The following is a 25,769-nucleotide window of genomic DNA, read 5'->3' on the forward strand; positions in this document are numbered from 1 at the left end:
CCTGAAAAAAACCCCAAAAAACTAATTTCTTCTTCTTCATGCTGAGATATAGGGAACATGTATTTCAAATTACCTAATGAATCACACTATGAAGAAAAGCAAATTCTAAAAGAAAACACAGAATGGGAGTAAAAACCAGGCAATGCCACATTTTCTGTACAAAATGAAAGCCTTACCATCCTGCTGGCCCTGGAGGTTCTGAGGACTTTGCATTCTCTCCTCCAGATTTGAGCTGAGGTCAGAGTTTACAGCTGACATTCTAGTTGAGTCACTCATATCAAACTCATCACTTTCTATAGAACTTTCATCCTGCAAATAGAAAGAGACATGTCAGAAAACATGGTGCACTGTTCACATTATATGTGCAGTTCATTCTCTTCCCATTTCTTTCACTCACACACAGTGTGAAGTGTAATCACGTTAAACATTTTTGTATATAAGAAAACAAGCAGAGGACATCAAAAAGAGGGAGGAAACTACAGCATTTATTTGGTATGATGATCTGATAAATGCAATTTGTTCAACAATGAGGATACTACATAGCAGTTCCATAGTATATTCCAGAAAAGAATTGGTAACTAGAGACCCCATACCAAGCCCTTGTTATTCAAATTTGGCTGAGGAGACCTCCCTATATTCCCTGCCTGAATCCTTTACCTTTCCCACCTGGAAGTGACCCCTGTGAGTGACCCCTGTCCTGGTTTGGGCTGGGATAGTTACTTTTCTTCCTATGAGCTGGTACAGTGCTGTCCTTGGATTTAGTGTGGGAATAATGTTGATAACACGCTGATGTTTTGGTTATTGCTAGATAGTGCTTACTGTAAATCAAGGACTTTTCAGGTATCATGCTCTGTCAGTGAGCAGGTGCACAAGGAGCCAGGAGGGAGCATGGCCAGGACAGCTGACCTGAACTGGCCAAAGGGATATTCCATACCACAGAGCATTACTCCCAGTATATAAACTGGGAGGAGTTGCCCAGAGGGAGACTGGCAAGGCATCATTCTGTGAGTGGTGAGGAATTTTATTTGGCATCACATGTCTCTCTTGGATTTTATCCCTCCTTCTCTCTCTCTCTCCTTTCATTACAGTTAGTAGTAGCAGTAGTGGCAGTAGTAGTAGTAGTAGATTTTACTTTGTTTAAATTATTAAACTCTTCTCATCTCAACCCCTGGGTTTTCACTTTTTTTTTTTCTGATTTTCTCCCCCATCCCACCAGAGTGGGTAGAGGAGTGAGCAAGCCACTACATGGTTCTTAGCTGCTGGCTGGGGTTGGCAACCTGACCTGGTAAGAATCCATGGTCAAATTCCCTTGACATGATGTCACACACTCTGTTTAAAGAAGCATCTATGAAAATGAGAAAGCCTATAAAAGTTCTGAGCATGGTCGTGACAGTCAGTGGCAAATAAAAGTAATATAAACACAGGAGAATCATTGCAAATTTATTCTATATTGTACATCTTTAATATGATTTATCCATCAAGTCCAGTTATAGAGCATTTTATAGGGATGATAAGAAGGGAAAAAAGTAAAAGTCTTGATCATTATCCCCACTTATCAAAGAAAACAGTTTTAGGCATAGTCCAGAAAATATTCAAACACATATTTGACTTCAGTTACTTCAGTCCCACTGAAGTTCACACATCCACTCATGGATTAGAAATTAAGTATCCACAAGTCTGGCTCTGGAAATGGCTGAGGCAATGTACAAACCTAAGGCAATATATTTTCAGTAACAACTTTTCTGATTGCTACTCCTGATAAGAAGTACTTGAAAGAGCTGAGAGAAACTATGGCAAATAGATTTGTACATCCTGAAATATTTGAAATAGTTTTCCAATTCATTTTTATTTGCATTTTTTGATCAAAACAGGACAAGACAGGATTCTGACTATTTTTGTGGGTTGTTCACCAGAACTGACCTAGAAAAATAGCAAGCTCTAGAACATTATTTACTGTGTACTTGTTGTGAAGTGGCTATTACAGGTATTAATATAGCTCCTCCCCTAGGTCTCAGCAGTGTTTCCAGGTTGTATGGACATTTCTCCTGTTTCCAGAAAGCAAGTTCCCTGCAGTAATGACTCATGTTAAATTAGGATGAAGTACTGCAAATGCCAGTCAGGAGCAAGAGTGGAACAACACACAAGTGAAGCTATTCTGCCCTAGCACAGCAGGACAATGACAAATAAGGGAGTAAACATACCTTGTTCTCAGGGATTTGTAAAAAAACAAATGGAAGAGTGAGGGCTTCTCTAACAGGCACCTGTCTGTCTTGCCTTACACAAGGTAGCAGCACCCAGTGACAGCAGCAGCAAACACCCAAACACTGCCCTCACAGATGGACCCTGGTGCCCACCAGCCTCCTGCCCAGACAGACAGGGCCAGGGCACACACACACACCAGATGGGTCTGAGGCTTAGGGAAAATGCACTCTGCTTGTTCAAAGAGCAAGATAAGAAAACAAACTCCCCCAGACCTTCTGGATTGCTGTGTCTCTGTTAAAATGCAGGGGTAATTCTCATTGAATCCTGCAGGAACCAGCAAGCAGCAGCTCACATATTTCAGTTCTGAGGTTAGGCAATTTGATGGGCTCACAGAAAGGGGGCTGTGGCTGACACTTGCACAGTTATAAAACAACACACATAGGCAGCCTGTTTGCCTACAGCACTGCAGAATATTTCCCACTTCACTTCCCAAACTGTGTACACCTCTATCTGTGTAAACCTCTGTCTGAATCTGCATGGACACGTGGGCATGGGAACAAAAACTGAGTACCTATGGCATCTTTATAGCAGTTGTAGCACAGCTCTAAATTCCCACACAGTGGTGAGTTCTCCTTTTAGATGAAGTCGGTTTCCCTCTCATCAGTGGTCTCAGCTTAAAAATGTGGAATTGAAGATGAGAGAATTAGGAGATTTCAGTCGTTATGCTAGCTAGCAGTGGGATCCAAGTTTACTCCTGTCTCAATTCCACACAAGAATACCTATATGATTGATTAAATCTTTCCTACAAACCCAAGCCTGTTTTTTAAGTGCATGAAATAGTTTGAACCAGATGTCTTGCTCCTTTGTACTACATTTTCCCTGTCATTTTGTTCTCAGGGTCAACAAATGTACAGCCCGGGGAAAAAAGAAAACCTTGGCAAAACCATTATTTGAGAAAAGACATAAGGATTATTTTGAGAACTTTCCTTGTGCCCACTCTGTTCTGAAAAGTTATTATTACTAAAACATACAAAAATTACTTTCATAAATCCAAAACTTTCCTTGTGCCCACTCTACCCTAAAAAAATTATTATTAATAAAACATATAGGAAATTACTTTCATAAATCCACTGCTGCGGGCATTTCATATACAGTAACAACAGAGCTACAAAACCAAGCTGGGCAGGGAAATACCCAGCAAAGTTAAGTCCTGCTGCCTCCTAAACATTGCCACTGGCTTGTCTAGATGAAAAACTGGTTCAACAAAAATTTCAGTCATCAGACCAGAAAGACTACACCAAAATATTCAGGCTACAGAAGATCTGTGGCATGGGGTCGTCATCCAGTCCTTGACCCTGTTGTGGAAGTAGTAATTCACAAAGGGAAAAGGTGTAGAAATCAAGGAGTCCTTTAATTCCTAAGGCTACTGCAGAATAAAACCTCTTCTCTCCTGCTAGTTGAAACTCTACTTCAAAACCCCTCAAATCATCAGGAGACTCAATAGAAGGAAAAGATGACCAGGCTGTATTATGCATTAAGAAATTTGTGTTTGGGATCTCTCCCTACACCCTCTGCAATTAAAAACAAGGGTCGAACTGAAACAAGGATCCTGATATTTCTAGAAAAGTGGTGAAATCCCCATTCCAGGGAGTGTTGGATTAATGAAATCTCCAGCAATAGCCCATACCTACTTATTGGGAAAACAAATCTGGCTGACTGCACAAGTCAGAAGTCAGTCAGGGTCTTGACACAATCCAACAGTCAAGGTTGTTTTTGAAGGCTTTCTTTATTAAAAAATATCTTGTAGCTGAACAGGAAGACATAGAATGCAGAACTGGGTTTTTTTGCTGGCTTCTATTTGGCAGTTTAAATGGCAAATGAACAAACTTCTAGCAAAGTGAGGTTACCACAAATAATTTGGTATGGGCCTGTGAATTGATGGAGCACTTCTTAAGATCTGGGAAAACTCTGAATAAATCAGAGAAAGGAAATAACCTTTGAGAAGAAATAAATACAATCCAATCCAATCCCAATTCTTCATGAAGAAGCTTGATTCTCAATCTACTTCTCCTCCTTCTTTTTTTCTGCCTTTTTATTCAAAATTTCAAAAGCAACTCCTACTCTTATTATTAAGTTTTTTGCCTTAAAATTTTCAACTGATGTTGCCAGGACTTTCATCACTGTCAGTGCCATGTGTTGCATCATGTTTGCTAGCCTTGAGAACACCATGGCAGTCATTTCAGCTGCTGATGGTATTGATTTCTAAAAGTAGACAGCGGAAGTCACTGCTGGGCACAGAAGTAGGTCTTGAGTGAACATGCTGCCCACATCACCCTTTCCACTGGTCCAGTGAAAGAGCACCTTCAGGCAATTCAAAGTACACTCACTACCCCCAGTCACAGAAGGGCCATAAGTCATATTTTCTCTCAGTCTGATTGCTTGAAAACAACCCTGCCTTGGCTTCACATTGACTGTTTTAGCAACAAAATTATAAAGATAGGATCAACAATCATCTTCCCTTCAGTTTCCTAGCCACCTGAAAGACAAGTACAAAACAACACAGCAGAACAGAAAACCAGCCTTAAAAGATTTCAGGTTTTACCTCATCTTGCTGTGAATTTAGTAGCTGCAGCTTCATGTGTTTCATATAAGCCATAGTAATGGGCATGTTGTAATCAATCATACTGGTCACCAAAGTTGGAGGTTTTCCATTATCTGGAAAAAAAAAATATTATTGTGCAATATATGTTAATTGTGGAGGCTATGTCAGCCTATTCTGCAGTTAAAGTCAGACTGTTATATTATCTAGCTCTAACTTTTGCATTTGCAATTGCTTGTGGGCTGTACAAATGGAATTCTCCCAAAAAAAAAAGGAAAACCAAGATCAAACCCTAAAAACTGATAAGCTCTTCTACCTTAAATGACTACAGCCCATATACTCTATCTATTCCTTATGTTTAAGCTCCCATACAAACATTTCCATAGCAAAATAAATTATTTCCTCCAGATAAAACCATCTTTCTATTGAGGGTGCAGATGGCATTACACTCCATCCTTAAGTGAAAGCAGAAGATTCACTACCTTCCAGCTTAAGTAAATGAGATGATCTGACTTAGTGAACTGTTACAAGTCTACCAAATTTATATGAACCCTCACTTAAGCTAGGAACCTATAAATGGGTATTAGAAATGAAATTACTTTACATCCCACTATTTGACACTAAAACTACCTTTATGATCCGCTCCATCTGGGTTTAAATGCATTCTTTTCTGGCACTCTGAGCAGCTCATTAGAAATCGTGTCACCGCTTCTCTCGGTAGGAAGGCATAGGTCTCCGAAATCTGAAATTAATAACAAAATATAGGTGTTATTATGTAAGCTGATTGAGCATGATTTAACAGACCTCATCATCATATTTCCAAATAAGGCACATTATCTTTTAATGCCAGGAAGCACAATGAAAGCATGTTCTGCGTACTATGTAGGATTTCAAGAAGCATCTCTCCAATCTGCCTACTTAGTATCTAATGGCTACTAACAGTTGGTACTGAACAAAATCCCACTTATATCAAAAGGGGGGGTTGTTTTCTGTTTACAGTTCAGTTCAAATTCCTTTCAACAAAAAGATTAATATATAACAAAAAAAGTTGAAGAAAGACCTTTTTTTAACAGCCAATGCCAAAAAAAGACAGCACTTGTCTTATGTGATCTATTTCTTTTGCTGCAACAATACATGGACAGATATAGGACTTGATTGATTAGCAGTAAAGAAGGTTGCCTTACTATTTTAACTTTGTACTTGAATGTTTTGTGAAAATTTTTTTCTAAAGCTTGTGGTTTTGTACTTTGGAGTACCTATGTTATTTTTACTACTAGTTAAAGAATTTGTGAACCAGTTGATTTTAGAGACTCTGCTTTACCTGGCAATATTTTGAAACAACAGATTTGAGTTGTTTCTTGGTTTCAACAAAATCATTGTTTCTAACCACATACTCACAAACAGGTACCAGAGGGATTTTTTTCTCTTTTGAGAAGGAGAGGAGGAAGAAGTTGTTACTGGTTTTAAAGATTGCATTCCCCTCACCCCAAAGATGCATCTGTCTTTACAGACATTTTGCTTGCTGAAAAGGACCCGGAGGCTGGTGCCAAACTGAAAATGAGCTAACAGCATACTCTCTGATCCCAGACAAACTACATCTCATACTGGCTACTTTAACTGTAGAGCCAACAGATCAAGAAAAATTATTATCCCTCTCTACTCAGTGCTGGTAACAAAGCAGCTGGAATAATGTGCCCAGGTTTCCCCTCAAAGTTCACATTCTTCTCCACACTTCAAGAAGGCTGCTAAGAGGCAGGAGATGGCTCTGAGCCAGGCCATCATAGCAGCTGGAACCTAAATGAAACCTTGAAGGAAAGGCTGAGGGAGATAGATTCCTTTCATGTAGGTTATGAGGCCAAGAAAGATCTCATTTTAGTCCACTGCTGCCTGAAATGGAGTTAAAAATCTGTAGAGAAAAACTCTTCCTAGTGTATATCTAGGGACAACAACAGAGGTGTCTTGGGACGTTCAAACCAGACATCAGCAGAGACTGTTCCACTCCAGTGCACTGGAGCAGCTTTATGAGTTAGGTGGAGTTTGATGAAAACATCCAAACTTGGGTGTTTTCAAGCTAATAAAAGGCAAATGCATGGCTTTTCTGTGGTTCCTTAGACATGTTGATGTATGTACACTGAACAGTGCAAGTGTTGTAATGAATCTCTAGCCTCTTTTTTCCCAGCTATGGTGACTATGTTGTTATGGAGATAATCCTTAATGGAAGACCAAGGCCCAGCAAGAGAGATTAGGAGAGTGAGTTGTTAATCTGTTTGTACTGCCCTACTGTAAAACCTACAGCAGGATTTGATTTCCTATCAAGCACTGTGCTGAGATGCAAGTCACACTAGGAAGTGAAGAAGAATGGAGATGGTGTGTATGAAAGTGTGGCTACAGAAAGGACAAGATCACGATTTAACTAGAATTAAATGGGATTACATATTGTCCTAATCACATCTGCCCCTTGAAAAGGAGCTAAGAGGAGGAACGATGGTCAGTTTTAACTTTCTTACACTTTTCCACTTGGCTTGTCTCCTACTTAACCGATGTTGAATTTTACATTTCCTAAAACTCCATGGATCAAATTTATCAGTCACAGTATTTTTGAAAATAGGTGGAGTTTAAATTAGTATTTGTTGATGTGATGTGTGTCATGTCAATACATAGAAATTATGCATTATAAAATGGGAATGCAAAATATACCATCATGTCTATAACATTGGTTTTTAGGCTGTTTATTGTTGTTGTTTTCTTATATAATGAAAATCTCTTTGGTAAGGGAGAAGAGAATTAGTATATAAGCAAATATTGTTCTGTGATAAAAACTGGCAAAGATTTTTTCTAGGCCTGAAACACCTTTTCTGAAAATTAAGGCACTAAATGAAGCCACTTTTGAATAGGAGGTCCTACTAAAAATATATTTTTAGATTATTTTTTCCTGTTTTTTATACCCACAGAGCAGATGCTTATTTACCTTTCTAAACATGAAAACACTGGTTATACTCATGCTTTACGGGAACTAAAAAAAGAACATAAAGCCAGCTAGAATTCAGTAATGAACAAATTGGAAAGCGCACGTACATAGCAACCTCTCTCTTACAACATTTAACATGCTTAGCACTGTATTGAAATTAATGGAGCTTACCAATGGACTCATTAGTCCCCTGTATTTGATAGGAATGCTCCATTTATTCTAATCAAGCATCTCTGTCAAAATTCCAGTTCTGCTCAAACAAGATGAAATTCCTCCATGGAGAGAAAGTGAGCTAAGGCCCAGATTTGGTAGGTCTGCTCCACTGACTATAAGGGAACTGGGTTTTATAACTAAATTTGTCCATAGAGCAGATGCTCGTGTCTCCAACCTCCCACTGCAACACAGTTTTAAGGATGCCCTTCCCAAAATAACTCCAGATTTCACTTACTTCCTCCCCTGTTTATTTTATAATTTGAATCAATCACTGACATTCCTAGACTTCAGTCTGTATAAATTGGCACAACACAACAGGAATCACATTAAAAGAGATACATAAGGAGCATAGCCTGCAACATTCCTTATTCTTGTTGCCTGAATATATAGAAAAGAAAGCTATCCCCAACTTTCACTGCCAGGAAGCTGATTAATTGTCTCCTCCCAGCTGCACAATTTCACACCCCCAGCAGTGCAGACCCTTGTTTGCCTTTCATCCCTACATTATAAGATACAGATAGCCACTTGCTTGCTCTGGCCGAGCTCTGAACCAGCTGTAGCCAAGAAATACTCAACCAAATTAGCACAAGGCTGAATATAAAATCCCATATTTCAGGTCTCAGTAGAGTTTACCAGATTGTGCACAAGACTGGACTGATGTAATTCATGGAGCTGGCTTGCATGTGAGTGTTTCAGAGAACAACCTGGAGGCCTATGACACCTTCTAAGTAATTACACAAAAATACCTGAGTGGTCTGATTTCATCAGGAAAATTGGTTTCTGTCCTTTACTCTATCCAAAAGAAGGAAGTAATGACTCAGCCCTTGCTGATGCTGTATCCTCTCACTGCCTTCTATGGCCCAGCTCCTAGCCCTCTTCTGAAGGCTATTAGCTAATAAAACATATAGCCAGACCATCTTTTTCAGTGATGTGTTATAAAAAAAGAATATGGGTTTATTGTAAATCCATGCCAAAAAAAAAAAAAAGATTCAAAGATGAACATGCTTCTACATTTTAAGAAAAACTAAAGCCAGAAAAAAGAAGTGGGAGATACTGCCTTATTTACATTCATACTCTGACAAATCAGACTGTCATATTTTTGGCATGGCTTACAAGAAACTTCTAATGCACATGCCAATTCCCATCAAAGACCAATGAGTGCTGATTTACCATATTGATAAAATTACTTGGATTGATTTTAAAAAAATATTATAACTATACATTTCTCAAATATATAAGCTCTAGAAATATCCTTATGGGATTCCTTACTCTTACTTGTGTTTTTATTGCACATAAGTACATCTTCTGCTGCTTGTAGAATGTGTTATCTCATTACTGGATGTGTTCTGTATCATGGAGAAATCAGAAAACCAGCAAATTCTAGCAGGTTTGTGTTTAGGTATTGCATACTAGCTATAGCTATTATAGCTATATGCCTTTTTACATTGTAAAGATATATGAAGAAGAAACAGAACTTCCAGAGCATTAAGCAAAAACCACAAAAATTACACAGGGTTTGTTTTAGCCTCAGAAATTAAAAGATAAGAAGCAAGAACACAGTCCATGTACATCTACATATATTAGGCTTTAACTCTGAATTGAGAGGAAAATGAGTTGACTTCAGTGGTTCCAGAGTCAAAGCTTTCATGATCTTACTTCACCATTAACAAAAACTTTTTGGTATATTTTGACATATATGAGTGCATCCAAAGCACCATGCAGCAGTGAAGGCCAGTCTAGGCTTGTTTACTGGATCCCATGAAGAGCACAACTAGCAGAGGCAAGTAATCCACTACCTGAGCATGTAATCTGATTTACATTGGAGCTAAGCAATTAATGTCTTAATTGTCTGTGAGAAGCCTATTTCATTCCTACTGCATCACTACAGGCAGGGAAAACAAGCAAAGTTTCCTTTTTGCTCTCCCATACTCAGATGATTTAAGTGCAGGATGTTGTGATGATGTAGCTTTCAGAGCTAAATTTTTGCTTGGAAAGTTAACAAGTCCCAAACTGAAAGGCAGATTTTAGGACACATATGGCAGAGTAGGAAAGACAAGTGTGAGGAGAGGGAGTGAAATTTTGCAAGTGAACTTATTAACCTCTAAAGAATTAACATGGAGGGTGTATGTGTAGTCTGGAAGATACAATGTGTCAGAATAGAGATTTTGCATGTGCGTTTGTATTTTTTTTAATTAAGGAGGGTAAAGGGGGGAAAGATGATCAAAAGAAGACTCCAGGAGGAGGGAAAGAGAGAAAGATAGGGATAGAGTGAAGATGGTAGTCTGTCCTGGGCCCACAGCCATCAAACCAGGTGCCAGAAATTGGTTTCTTGATGACAGGAGGGCCAGGCAGCCAAGGGAAGCCCTCTCCTTTCCTCAGCAAGAGGTCAGAATGGAGGGCTGACACAGGAAATCAGATCTAGCACTGCTGGGAGTTTTAGCAAGAGCTCGCTACCCCGCTACACTGTGGGAAATGCTGTTCCCTCATGTGCTAAACTTGCACTTCACAGCTCCCTTCCCTTCTCTCCTCATCTAGCAAAAACTGCTTTCTGTGAGGGAAGCAATGGGAAACACCTGCTAGTGGGACAATTGCCAGGACACTGAACACTCACCCCCTGGAAAGAATCAGGAACAAGCTCATAGAGTAAAAGTGCATGGGGCTTGGCTGTTTTGCCATGCACAAAAGAACAGTGTGGATGCAAGAATTTAGGCATGCTAGGGCCCTGCACAAAGCTCAAGTTCTTCCACTTCCCCAAGGACAAGTCTGTCCTGTACAGAAACCAGCAAAGAACCAAGACCCTACTTTAGCCCTGTTTTATTAGGAACAACATGATGTTATCTCACAGAGCAACCTGTCAAAAAATTATTCCCTGAGGAAAACACACTCAGTGTGATGCTCACAGGGGACTCACAAGCACATTCTTGTTTTGGGAGGGAAAAAGAACCCCCTGTTTCTCAGTCTCAGCAAGGCTTTTCTTAGGCTGACAGGAGAGATGGGAAGCTACTCAAAATCTTGATCCAAAATCAAGAAACATTTATCACTGAAACAGCTGGGTGAGGCAAAACACCCCAGATATTACCCCACATCTTAAAGGCTCCTGTTAATGCCTCAGATGTTATATATTTATGTACTACCTATCTGATGAAAGCCTTGTCTCAGACTGCTTTCCCTTGACACATTAGTATCTCCCTGTGTTTTACAAGCCTGCTTCTTCCAGCTCATCAGCCCAGTGGCTCTTTTTTCATTTATGGGTTAAGAGTCTTATTAACCAACCCATTTCACCGGCTCAGACATGACAACCCTCACTCACAATTCAAGTTCACTGCTGTAATGTTTCAAGATTTTGCACAGAGACTCACAGACTCAACAGAGAGATATTAGATCATCCTTCATAGTTAAAAAATTCAAGTAGAATATCTACATAGAATTAAAGGTGCTTAAGGTAGCTATGAGACTTATACACAGCTCTCAGATGATGCACTTAGTTGTGGGAAAATATGTCCAGATATAACAAAGAAAGGTAAGGCACCTTCTCAATTGTTTAAATTAATGAAAATCTAATACTTTTTTTAAGGATATCAAAACAAAGTAAGAAAAGTCAAATCTATTCTGAAATATAAGGCTTAATCACTTTGTCTGGCCTGACAGTACCAATAGCTGGGCATGAGAAGTAACACAGATGTTTTAGCTTGCCAGCCTCATCACAGACCATTTGCACTTCTTGCAAAGTGTAATAAGGCTATTTTTTCCCCTGGTTTGCACTGAATCACAGAGTTGTCCTGACAGCTTGAGCCTGTTGCATTATGCTGTTACTGTAGCCACAACTTTTCCCAGTTACTCCCACCTCTGATATACCCTCAACACTTGTATTTAAGTTGTAGACACAGATGAATAGTTTAAATCAAGAAATGTGGTTCTACAAAGGCACAGAAAGCCTGCTATGCACTTGTTGCAGGCCTTTCCCAAATACACCAGATGGATTCTTTTCCTGAACACTTCTCTCCCATGCGTCCCCATCCCCAGTTTGATGCCACAGTTCTCCTTTCAGAGTGGGATGTCTGTACTAAAATAACTTCCTGAGAACACAGAGTGAAAAGCACTACCCCAAAGCAAAGAGCTCCTCTTAGACACTGAGCTGTGGCAGCACCTGCTAGCGGAGATACCCCCGCGAGATCCCGATGCTTTCTCCTGACAACACTGCTGGCATCAGCATCTCACCCCACCTCCTGTGAGGCCTAGCAGAGCACCCAGGGGATGCAGGACAATCATGGACCTCTTTGGGCACCACTGCTTCCCCTTGCCCTGAGGAACATGCTCTTTTCACCTTCCGCATCTTCCGAGTCACCTGTGCCCCTGCTGAGCAAGCGACTTGGCCAGGCCTTGTGTCATATATCCTGCCTTTGTCAGGGAATCATCTCCCAGATCAAGATCCTCAATGTTTTCCCTGTCTGTAAACTTCCCTGGGAGCTGGGAAAGTAGCTGAGATTAAAAGCACCACATTAATTGTTCCTTCACTCTGGCGTACTTTGGATATGATTTAAAGTTCTTGGTTTCATTTTACATGTATAAGCCACATCTGGGTTATTTGCTGGTATAGATCTACTTAAAGTTATGCTGGCAAGGAACACAGCACATCAATCTTACCTTGTATATGAGTCAGGTACCCAAAATGAACACAAAACCTGCCAGTTAAGTAGGACACTCCTCCTGTTTTGCATATTTTCAAGGTTACTCTCCCACATCATGCACACAGAGTTGATACAGTTCCCTTCTGGTCTTTTAGTGTGCAGAGGAGAAGAGAATGGGACCTTATTCTAAACTTAAATATTGAAGGACAGAGGCTTTCCTAATTTATCTAGAGGGTTTGTGCCAAAAATCCTAAAGTTTGAGCTTGGTACATTGCTGCCCCAATTAAAATGGAAAGGCTCTTTCCAGTACTCTGCTCTTTAAGAGGTCTCAAGAACCACATCCTATTTATCTTTCGGCACAGTGCCAGTGTAGGAAGTTCCACACAAATCAATCAGTTGTAAAAATATCATGCAGTTAACATAAACAAGGCAGTGCAGATTCCCTAAATGAGTTTGTCAAGTGTTCTGAACACATTTTTAGAGAGACATTCTGATGTGTTTTAGCACACCAGCACCCAGGATGACTCTATCAAAAATTAAAAAGACTCTAGCTATACCAAATTTGTAACTCCATGTAAATGCAGACAGTAGTTAATTAAGTCACCTTTGACAATTTCATTACCCTTACAATCATTCTGAAGTGTATTCAGAACTTTGTGTGGAGCAAGTTTTCTATTGAAAATGAGACTCACACACATATAAGCAAATTAATTACTTAAAATCAATATGTTCCAATTCTCAAGGGCTGTGGCATTAATTTTTCAGAAATACTTAGGTACTGAAAATCCATGACAGTATTTATGAACTTCAGAAGTTCAGGAAATTTTACCAAACTTGTAGTGTTTTCTTCCCATAATTTCTCTGTTAAAAGGTTTTTTTAGGTTATCTGGTGAGAGAATGGAAGCAATGTGACTAGATCATGCCAGGGATGAATTACAAATAGCAATTGTAGCACAGAGTTTGTGAAGCACATCTCCTATAAAAGTTCTTCACTCAAACCATTTGGTGAATACTTATGCATGACAAATACATGCAGAGATCTCAGGGATGATTCACTTCTGACACGTGAATAAAGAAACAAGACTAAATTAATCTTGTTCCAGATTCACTTAATGAAATTAAACCCCGCCAAAGTACTTCAGTTTGATTTATAAAGCTTTTAAAGTAAAATGTTTTGGGAGACAGTTACCTGAGATATTACCTTATTCCTCCTTACAGTGCCACAGAGGAGGTAGATACTGCATGGCTTCCTGGAACAGACTGACACTATATCTCTCAATTTACTAAAGGCATTTTCATGGACAGGTCCAGTAAAGGAGCATGCCTTTCCCCAGAAGGTCTGGGGGTTTGATGCCTGTTTACTTAACCTAATACTTATGTCAGAACAGAGAGCAAGAATTGAAATTTGTTTCTTCTGGAGTGTTTTTTCCATTTTTTTAATCTATGGAAGCCTTTCAAAATTATATATGTGAGTCTTGTCACTGGAAAAGGCAACTCAATGTCCTTGATAAATTAATATACAATTAAATGAATGCACAAATATTGCAGACTGACAAAAATTTATATTTTGGAACCCTTAAAGATGCAACAAGCTCATGTCTCAATTGCAATAGAAGTTGACAATAGATGAAACTACTGTGTAGGCTACTGCATCTGCACAAATAGTTCTTCTCACCAAAGATACACTAGTCTCACCAAAGATACACTAGTCACAATAAACAAATTTCTTATCTGACCTGCAATCATGGGATCCTTACAGTAGTAAATATTATACTTGGCACACATTTGTGGGATGATGACTTGAAGTATTCTATTTACAGTTGGCAGCATTCCTTATAGCTGTATATTAGTCTAAGACGTTTTTGACCTATACCTTTGAACAGCCTACTGAGGTAAAACAAAATAGAAAGAGAAAGGTCAATGGAAAATATCACTTTTCTAATGCTTTCTGAAAGAGAAGATGAAGTATCAAAATGGCTGAGGTGCCAGGTGAAAATTAATTTAGAGAGTTTATGTTAGATCACCCTGAAATAACATTCCAAGCCCTACAAAAGCACACCCAGATGAAAGATGTCTTCATATGTCTATCTTAAGGTCAATACCGCTGGGAACAAATTATAAGAAATTTTGCCAAGAGCTTATCCCTCAACAAACCATCTGAAATAGCCTATAAATAAAATATCTGTGAAGGGATTCACAGATATAGAGAAAAGATTGCTATAAGGGTGCAAGAAACAGTAATGGAAAAACAGCTGTTTCTTACAGCCAAAATTGAATCAGAAACCTGGAGCTTCCCCATATTCTGGTGACAGCTCACATAACCCCGGGCTGTTTTTAAGATGAAGACCTGTGTCCAGGGTGATAGGTCACCTCAGGGCCCTGTCCACAGCTCCCTGCAGCCTCATCCCACTGGGATCAGGGGGAGAGGTGCTTTGGATGCCCTGCAGTCTGGTCAGGGGGATGTGATGGGACCTGGCTGGGCACCGCTGCCCTGCCACCCTGGGAGAGCCCCTGGTGCTTCAGCAACTGGAAACAGCTGGGCAGGTGGCTCAGGAACAGCCTCTGAGTGTGCCTGGCACTATCACAGCTCTGCACATGGAAAGTTAGTCACCCAAACCCAGGCAGGACCATGCATTTTAAGCACCTTGGGAAAGTGTAGAAGTGTTTCATTTCTCCATAGGACAGCAAAGTCTTATATTTGTGTCACTAATCACAAAAGCCATTTATAGCTATTTTAGGACTATGAGGCAATTAAAATTTTTAAAATAGTATTTTCTCTCTACTCAGCCAGTTTATGCAGGAATGGGAAGTGCCCCCTCAACACTTTCATTATTATACCTAGTAGTTTTCCAGTCCTCTGAATTTAGGACATGTACAAGTTTTCATGCCATTAAATCATTAAGTATCACTTAGTCTATGGCAATAACCTATAAGGCACCTTCATTTATATGCTGAAACACAGGAATCCATTTAGCCAAGTTGTGACAATACCTTCTAAGTCTGCTTTAACACTTCATCCATTTAATAGCAGTTAATTAATACAGAGCTATTAGAAACCATTATAGAAATAGAAAATTCTCTTCTTGTACCAATGAGAGAATGTCTAGTGAAGTCAGTGCATTTGGCCCTTATTACAAAGCAAATGTGATTTCTAAACAATATGTTTTCATGCACTAATGAAAGATCTCTGAAATCAGTTTGAGTGAGGGTGTCAGTCCTAATCTAGTTGGGAAAAAAACCCCACAAATCTCATGCCATGCGACCAAACCCAAATAACTCACATTTTTAGAGACTCATGTTCACTTTAAGCTGTTTTTTGTACTTACTGCTTTATAGGTTCTCTTTTGTCCAGCATGTTTTCTGATTTGTTCTCCATTGGGCCCAGTTTCAACATGCATGGAATAGATAATGTCAAAGAAATCTTCTACGACGGCCACCCGCCGTAAAGACAGCTTCTCATCTACACCTACTCCATCCTGAAAAGGGAAAAAAAAAAGAACAGAAAAAGTAAGGGAGACAAGATGAATAGACAAATTATGATAATCATGAGACACATTATTGTCCTTTTTTAGAAGGGAGTTAAAGACCCATTAATGTCTAAAGATCACCCACCATGCAAATAACAGACGCAGTATTGTAGGAAGCTGTGTGATGAGAAGGATCACCCCTGCAAGCAGCCCATTTTGCCAAACCAGGGAATTTGGCTTCTTGATAGGAAGTGATCTTCCACTCCAGCATTTTAAAAAACAACACAAAAACTATCTGTGCTTCTTTCTCCAAATGCAGAAACATGATTCAAAGGCAGAAGCTGTCTCAAACACATGGCACAAAAATGCATTATGTGGTTGTTAGCAAGGATGCAACAGCTCTGTTATTCTCTCACTCCCCAGTAAATCTGTGCTGAGTATTTCATAAAGATGTTTAATAAAAGGTTTTAATTCAAAGAACTGATTGTAATTATGAATATGAAGGAAGTTGTAATAAACAATTTGCCCTTGCAAAAATTGCAAAGACATACTATATGAAGACATACTACATGAAGACATACTACAATATGAGGAAAAGAAAGGGGTGTTTTAAATAGTTTCTACTTTTGCACACAGATGTCCAGTTGGAAGAAGTGGAAAAGTGAGAACACCTAGCATCTGATTTTCAAAAGTGATAGTGTCAGGGTAGCTAAACACTTCTGAAAAGGAACAGTCCCCAACGTCTCTGAAATTAACCAGTGCAGTTCAGCTCCCGCCCTTTTAACAGAACCATCCACATTTTGGTGGATGTTTTGTTTGTTTTACAGCTGCCTATGGATTCAGTTCTAATGAAGGAGCAGGAACTCATTTTTCCAGAATAGAGATCTATCAAGCAGGCTGCAGTTTGTAATACAACACCAGTATATGAAAAATAAAATAAGAAGGGCCAATTCACTTGTACTCCAACTCTGTATTCAAATTTAGATCTTTGGAGGCAGCAGTATAATCTAACATTCACTGTGTATTTTAAGCAATAACAGTGTTCCAAACTGAATGTATTTTATAATACCATTACTGCTCATTTAATTCATGCCACAACAAAACTGATTTACATGGGCACTTCTATGGTAAAATACATGCAATTATGGATGCAGTGACCAAATATAGACAAAGATGAGAAATTAAAAGATAATAACTCTGTATGACTCCCACTTGCTGTTCCCCAGATCATAACTTCTTGCTAACCCACTCCACTAAGTTTGCTGTATGTGGACAAACGTGATTCATTTTTCTCACTCCCCTTATTTTAATTCCAGCCCACCTAAATTTTTCATATATTTCAAAGGAAGAACCCAAATAATCCCAACGGCTCCAAAGAACCTGCCAGGGTGATAGAGAGGAGCTCCAACATGTTCCTAGTAGCAATGGAGAAAATGTCAATGCCTTTAGAGTGTAACCTTCTAAATGTGCATTATCCCAAGTGACAGTGGGTTAGGAGGTGTTGTTACTCTACCAGCCAGACAGGCTGTGCCCTGTCCTGCTCTAGTATGCCCAGCTTTCTTCAGAGAGGTCCCTGCCCAAAGCTACATGGTCTCTTCCATTGTGTTCTTTATCCCCAGGAGACAGATGGAACTGGGCAGAACCTTGGCACATGTGCGATGAGAGAACTGTCACAGTTCTGATGGAAATGACTGTTGAGGATTGAGGGTGGAACATGAGAAATTTGCAGGGCAATCTCCACCACAGGTTAAAGCCTCAGATCTGCTGGGAACAGTTGTTCTGAGAAAGCTGCGAAGCTCCCAGCCCACTATCAGCTGCTGACCACTAGCTCAAAAACTTTGTGGAGTTGGGACAGGTTTTGGTTTAAGCATCATTAAGAATTTGCTTGGCACTATCCACCACCATTGCCTACTCTTTAAAAAAACTTGCTTTAGAGATATCAAATTCATCAAATTCAGATCTGTGCAGCTTTAATCTTTAGGGGAATTCACATGTGAGCACTGTAGGGGGGCCCATCTTCAATCATTATTTTCTCACCACCCAAACAGCACAGTGGGATCCCTGATGATTTCAAACACTCTTATTATGACGACAGTGTTATCTCACACTGCTCTCCAAATACTCAGAACTTTATAGTGTTGATTAACTGACAAAGATTTAATCTGTTTATTACTAATTAGCTTTATTTTATGAAATTTCCTACGAGGGAGCTCTCTTTTTTAATTAAAAAGAAATGCATTACAACAATATTAATTTAAAACCTGAGATGCCACCTCAGTAGAGCTGACACATGCAAACATTATGAATACATTTAAAGAAGAAGCTCAGAAATGAAGCTCAGTTTGCTGCTTTTGGTGGCCATAGTGTGCAGTTCTCTCTGTAATGGTCCTCCTACGTCCCTCCCCAGGCATGGACACCCAAAGGTTGGCAGGTATGAGCTGGGGGTGCTCTTGGAGGGGTATTTCTCCATGTAGCTGACTAAATCAATAAGCACTGATAGTACTTCTAAAAATACACAGAAGTAAAGTCTGCACAAATTGTCACGACTCCTAATTGAAGTACTAGAAAATGAATACAAACTTTCCAAACATTTTCAGTCAAAAAGGGGAGCAAAGAAATGGCTTAAACAGAGTAGAAACTGCTTCAGGGGGTGTAATTAAATATCTACATCTGCAACTTTATCTAGGGGAGCCTGGACATGACTGAGTTGGCTTCATCCTGCTTGGTGCTGTCTGAGACAATGAGGTAGATCTTGATTCAGAACACCTGCAGTGCTGTAGGAGGTGCCAAGGTGCTGTGAGTGAACTGCTCAGCTCATCCAGCAACACACAGCACTGGGCAGTGCCATAAGCCTCAGCTGCAGAAGCAATATACCAGATGAGTGATTTGAATAGGGTAGGGTAGTTACTTACTGACACTTTTGATGTGTCATCACTTTTGATGATGGAATTCCATGCTGACATTCCAATAGGTAAAAAGCTGGGAAATTCATAAAACCTCAAATCTCCATTTAAACCATGAAGTCTCTGAAGTGGACACAGTTGTATCAGGCTTTCCTGCCATTTGCCATTATACTACACTTTTATCATGAAATTGCTATTTTATAAAGACATTAACAAAGCAGCTCTGCTTTATAAGCTGACGTTGGGTAAAAATTTTCACAGTGCCTAAGGGGACAGGTTTTTAGCTTCAACTCAGGCTAAAAAAAAACCTGAATGAGAGAATGCATCATAATGCTTATTCCCATGACTGAAAGGCTATGAAATGTCCACAAGGGACAGGACAAGTAATAGGCTTAAACCACAGAACAGGAGATTTACATCAGACATTTGGAAAAACTTACTATTGATGGGGATAGTCAAGCTCAGTAACAGTTTGCCTGGGGAGGCTGTGAGATGTATATCATAGGAGGATTTTGAGACCAGGTTAGGCAAAAATCTGTCAGGGATACTATGAGTAAATCCTGTCTTGCGTAGACTAGATATTAATTGAGTTTCTTCTTGATAATTCTAGGAAGCTTAAATGCCACTTTCAAAGTGAGTTGGGCAGTAACAACTCTGGAATAGCAAGGAGGATATTTATAAATCACTGAGGTATTTTTAGGACTTTTATTCAGCACGGAAAGGGTCCAAGCCTCACTTTCAAAAATTACTTAGGAATGGAAGCCTCGCTGAATGCTTTACTTCAAGCATTGAACTTAGACTCTCCAATCTTTCAGGCCATTTCATCCCTCTCCTTTCAGCCATCACTGAGGTGTGCCATGCCCTGTCCTAAACCAGTTTTCTCAGATGCCTCTCTGGCCAGCAGTGTGACACACACTGACAAACTACATTCATCCTTATAGCTACTGGAATGATTTTAATCTCTATCAGTGAGATTTTACTCTTTGCATTACAGTTTTTCCTGTTTACTCTTGTTTTTATGTATATCCAGAGATTTTCCTGTGTTCTTAGGATACAAATAAAGAAATGTTTCCTTTCATTTTAAGCACTACAAATTCCATTTGTACTCTGAGATTAAAGTTGTTTCCTCAGGGTTTGGGGTTTTTTTTGATATCTAGACAAAGAATAAGTTTCTGAACAGAAGTGAATTTTACAGAGAGTTGTGCACCTCCCAGAAAGTGCTAAGGATCTCTATGAACCAGGATGGCTGGGGAGACAGGCAGTCTCTTTTATTGAGATTGAATCTACAGGACTTGAATCTAGAGTAAAGAAAGGAAGAAAGTCTGCTAGTAAAGCAAATAGATAAAACTCTTAAGGCAGCAAAAATATCTATTAAATGAAAGGTTGTCATTTTTATAGCTACTTTGCAGAGGAGAAAATAATTTAATACAAGCCTTTAAAATTAATGCCACTGAAACAAGAGTGCTTGTAATTCCTTACTGCCCCATCTCCTGTTGAAATTTCTAGGAGGAAATAGGTCTCATAAAACATCCTCTTGCTTTGTGAATGAATATAACTATCAGCATCTTGACAGTGTTTGAAAAATATTCCTATAAAGGCATGATAGACAGAAATAGAAAATAAAAGGAAAGTCTTGGTTGGTAGTTTTATAGAAAATGTTCAGGTCTATAAAAACCTCTGTTGTAAAAGCATCAAAGCTAGAAGCACCTAAAAAACATTAGGAGTAGATGCAAATAACAATGCACCTAAATATTTCATTACATAATATGAATCTCGTATAAATCTAAGACTGCTTTGAATGCAGAAATATGATGCGCAACATTTTTCTCATATAATCAGTTCAGACAGCAACAGAGTTAAAACTCATTTATGCCCCCACACCTCTGCTGACTCGTAGCACATTTTGAATTTCCCCTGGATGAGAAAAAAAGTCTTTTGCTGACTGAAACACCATACTCTGAATAAACAGAAAGTTTTGCTCATAGCCCTACACGTTGTTAGTTCATGCCTAATGAGCTCTTGATATGATTGTATGTTGATGTTTTACTCCCTCAGGGTTCAAGATACGAAAATTTTGTATGGAAAGTGTTAGGAGGAAGCAATGGTAGTTGATGTATAACATGAACCCTACATATCTGTCTGCAGAAATAATTCAAAACAAATTAACAAATTGAAAATCTCATTTTACATTATTTCTTTTATCTGCTTGTTCAGTAAAATAACTGTAAAATATATTGATATTTAAAATAGGGATGAGCATTTCATAATGCCTCTTACTCCCATAGAAATGAACAAATTATTTTAATCAGCCCATGTATTTGAACTCCCAGGTTATGAGTACATCCATTTGAATATCTGACTCATTCCTGTCAGCACAGTGAAAATTCACAAAAGATAAAAAGTTACTAGTATTTGGTAGCTATTATTAAGTAGCCTAAAATAAATAAACTGATCATTTCTATCCATTTCCAAATGGATAGACAATAGCAAAAGGATATTTATTATTTGAAATTTACAGTTTCTGTTTGTCATTATATCATGTTTGAACAGCAAATCTCATTTTTTGCCAGCAGATGGAGACAGGAAAAATCAGAGTTATATTAAAACAGATACACCAAAACAATTTTCAGCTGACAAGTTCTCCCTTTAGAAAAAAACATACACTACAAGAACAAAAAAATAAGCTAGGACATGGCAGCAATGAGTCAAACTAATTGTAGATATAGATCATGAAAACAAAGAGAATAAAGTGAAGCAAAATGGCAAATTAATTTACCCTTTGAGATGAGAGACTAAAACTAAACAACAGAGTTTTGGTGCATTATGAAAGCTGGAGGTGACAAAAAGTCCTCTTACTTGGCTTGATAGGTGAGTACAAAACAACAAATACACAAAATCAATACTGAGCAGAAGTCCCTTTCTCCTTTATCTCTTGAACTGTTCCAGATGATGGGAAAGCACCAAAGCCAAATCTCTGTCCATAAACAGTGAGGGGTGAATGCTGAGTGCCATATAAGTCTAAAATATCCCACCCAAAAGGGCTATCCTACTGTTGTTTCAGGTGAGGCCATCATCTGGTGTGGATCACTAGCTCCATTAAATTAAGCTCTGTCAAGTAGAGGGAATGGGCTGTGAAACTCAACTTGCCAAATTGTGAAAGGAAGGTCTGTCACCTGTCTTTCCTTGCAGCATGGTAAAATAGGTCCAGAGATTATTTCACAATACCCAAAATATTGTCAAGGGTATTTTCAGAGGTTCCTTTGGGATGAATAGGATAATAACCTGGCCAGTGGTCACTGCAATAAATATGTCATGCTCTTTCCATAGCGAAGGGCAAAAACTTTTCTTTCTCATCTCTCTTCAGAAGTGTATATGGATAGCAAGAGGCAGAAACTGATGCACAGGAAGTTCCACCTGAACATGAGGAAGCACTCAACTCCTGTGCAGTAACCATGCAATGGGACAGATTGCCCAGAGAGGGTGTGGAGTCTCCCTCACTGGAGATACTCAAGAACTGTCTGGATAAAATCCTGTGCCATGTGCTTTAGGATGACCCTGCTTGAGCACAGAGGTTGAACCAGATGGCCACAGTATGGCATTGGTCTGGTCAGGTCCCTCCCAACCTGACCCATTCTGTGAAAGGCAGATATATCATCAGTGAGATTGGAACTAAAACATGGAGCGCATGTACTGACTTTTGAGTGTCCTACCAAAAACAAGCATGGACATGGGAAACAAGAGATAACTTCAAAAAGATGCCTGCACTCAGAGCCTTGAAGGAATGGCAGGAAACCCTGTGAGGAACACAGGACAGCCAGAACTCTGATTGCAGTTCACTCTTCACAGTTAAGAACTGCTTCTTAACTGAGATCTGAATACCTTTTTCCCTCAGCACCTGATTATTTTTTCCTTTGATGTTTAAACATTTACACAATCCTTCTGAACAAAAGCAGGTCAGAAGCTGGGTCACACTTCACTGTTTGTGAAGTTTGGTTAGCTGCAGGCTAACCAAACACCACGAGCTGGATCTCTATCAGCAAGCAGGTCACGATAGGAGCAGCACATCTGTGAGCAAAGCACGTGATAACAAGGAGCATGCTACACCGTAAGCATTTCAGGATATCTCTAACCTGGACCTCTGCAATGGGCACAATTCTGGTCACAACCCAGTAGGTGCATGTCTATCAAATGCCAGTTTGCTTTCATTGAAAGGAATCTGTTTATGTACTGAAAAAATATTACACTGTGAAATAAAGCCCAGCAAGCATGGTCAGGAGCCTTGTTCCAAAGACATGCATGTTTTCCAAACTAAAATGCCAATATAAATGCTGACATACCTTCCTTAATAAGGCAACAAGATAGGATTTTTCACACACACATATTGTGATGAACATTACACAAACTGATGAGAAAAATATGTAACTATCTAGCTTAGGGACACACGTGGCCCTGGTGTGGCTCAGGAGATCAGAAAGAAGCTGAACAAACACTTATTCTAAAACAGATATTATTTGCCACATTAGTCCTTCTACAGGCCTCCCTCTCTAGCAAATTCCTGCCTACTTGGCCTGTTAAAACAACAGATGATGCTTCCATCATTATATGCAGTCTGATATCAGCTGGCTTTTTTTCTTTTTTCTTTTTTTTTTTTTCTTTGACAGAGAAAGAAAATTTATGCTCTATTCTGTCTACAAGAGTTTGTTGCGTTTGTGTATTTAGTACATGAAAAACTAACCCAGGCACTACATGCATTATATTGAGTGAAATGTATGTGACAATTCCAATCAAACCGAAGCTAGAATTGGACAGAGAGAGAGAGAGGAAGAGCATATATAACACCTGCAGATTGTATTTCAAATCTGAAAAATTATCATTTCTAGTAAGAATAATAAAAAAAAAATCTGCAGATTTTAAAGGAAAGCAATTTCTTGAATTATATATTTTATTTACATGAACTTAACTATAATTTACTTGTGAATTTCTAATTTTGAAAAATAGTTTAAAAAAATTTCTGATCTTAGGAAGTTTCAAAGAAGTTTTTTTTCTGAAGCTTATATTTTAAAAGAGAAGCAATAACTATTTCTTTTTTTGATAACCAGATGGTATTATTTCCTGTTCCCTGAAGGATATTGTCCCTTTTCTAATGGGTTAACATTCTATTAGAAAGAATTTAGTTTTGACATTGAAGTTGATTTTTTTTGAAAATAGTCATGACAGGTCTGGAAATATCCAGCACACTTCACTTGCCCTCTTCAAAGTTTTAAGCAACTGAGAGCTGATAAACCTAGCTTGGACATCAAGGGTAACTGAACAGAGAGCCAAATCTAACTGAAACCTTTTTGTTTAAATTCACATTCATGACCAAAGTTTTAATGCAGGTATTCCTTCTTCATGACTCATTAAAGGATTCATCTATGTATAAGGACTTTCTACCAGAATTTTCTGTAATACTATGAATTCTAAGAAATTGTAGATTTTGAGCTAAAAAAGCTGTCAACATTTCAGTTCTACCATGAAATAAGATAAAAGTGTGTGAAAATTCATCCCATTAAAGTAACATTTTATTCTTTTACCGAAAGTAAAACTGACCAGAGAGGCAAGTATTAAGATAACTATAAGATTTCTCAAGACACTAAAAATATTTCAAAGACATTCTGAGGCTGGAGGTAATCTTTCTGTGTACAGATTTCTTCAGCTGCTGAAAAAACTGTAAACACACCATCAGACACAGTAAAAACATTGAAGGATAACAACTCACTGAAGCACAAGTGTCCACGAAGTGTATGAATACTGAAATGACATTGTCTTTTTCATGTCTTTCTACTCTTCATGCATTTTATCTGATAATTATATCTGCCAAGCTGTAAACAGTTGCTCCAGGACTTTTCCAGCAAAGACTGCAATGCCAAGCTAAATGCTTGGCAGGGGAGCTGCCTTTTCAATCTCACAGCTAATCTGGAAGGGTCAGCTACTCCTGGTGAGTGTTTTAAAGAGAAGGGACTTCAGCTCCCCACTCCAACAGCTCAGCACACTGTACAGCAATTTCCATGAAACTTTATTTGCAAAAGTTAGTAGCAATTATAATATATACAAAATTTAGTTTTTTTTAGTCTCAAGATAGACAGTTCTTTGTATCTGCTGAGCATGAAAAGATTTGCTTTTCCTGAATAAGAATACAAGGATAAACCAACTAATTCTCCTCAAAATTTTTTTGACTCTAGGGGATTTTAAAATGAATGGGTGTGAATCCTAGTGTGGGCCTGCTTAGTATGTTCAGGGTTTTTTCCTAAATTATAAGATCAGATGTTGTCATCAGCTCAGAAAAAAGAAATGGGCAAGCTACTAATTAAACGTTACCTCTTAACATTCCTGTCATGCTCCAAAAATGAACAATCTCCCAATTATAATTTAAAGTGTGCTATACTTTACAGGTATTCAAGCACTAGGGGAATGCAATGTAGATCTATAATGCCACCTTTTTTCAGACTGATGAAATGCAACTACTGTACACCAAAAGTAACCTAACACTAAAGTGAAGTTTAAATAATAAGAACTCATTACCACAAAGTGCTGCCTGTGAAATTATATATATTAAATATATATTTTTTTTTAAATTATATTCCAAATACTCATAAGCCTCTGATGTAAGGGTGTTGGCAGAGGGAGCTTTTTTAATACATAATGTGAAATGCAAGTGCCAAGTGTTACATACTGCAGTGAAGTGCCAAAAGCATACCACACCACAGACCAACCCTGCACAGTGACAAAAGGTCTTAAAAAAGAAAAAAA

The 25,769-nt window shown here is 38.7% G+C and overlaps 1 protein-coding gene across 3 annotated transcripts in view; it reads right to left on the reverse strand.

Moving 5' to 3' along the window:
* NOL4 (nucleolar protein 4) overlaps positions 1-25,769 on the reverse strand; it is a 187,597-nt gene that overhangs the window by 136,298 nt on the left and 25,530 nt on the right. For all 3 annotated transcript variants that reach the window (XM_058022986.1, XM_058022978.1, XM_058022995.1), the window contains exons 2-5: positions 15,937-16,086; positions 5,432-5,543; positions 4,805-4,917; positions 177-309 (exon numbers count right to left, since the gene is read on the reverse strand). In XM_058022986.1, the coding sequence (XP_057878969.1) occupies positions 177-309; positions 4,805-4,917; positions 5,432-5,543; positions 15,937-16,086 (508 nt within the window). The remainder of the gene's footprint in view (positions 1-176; positions 310-4,804; positions 4,918-5,431; positions 5,544-15,936; positions 16,087-25,769) is intronic.

Source organism: Melospiza georgiana, chromosome 1 (assembly GCF_028018845.1).
Source record: "Melospiza georgiana isolate bMelGeo1 chromosome 1, bMelGeo1.pri, whole genome shotgun sequence".
Lineage (NCBI taxonomy): Eukaryota > Metazoa > Chordata > Aves > Passeriformes > Passerellidae > Melospiza > Melospiza georgiana.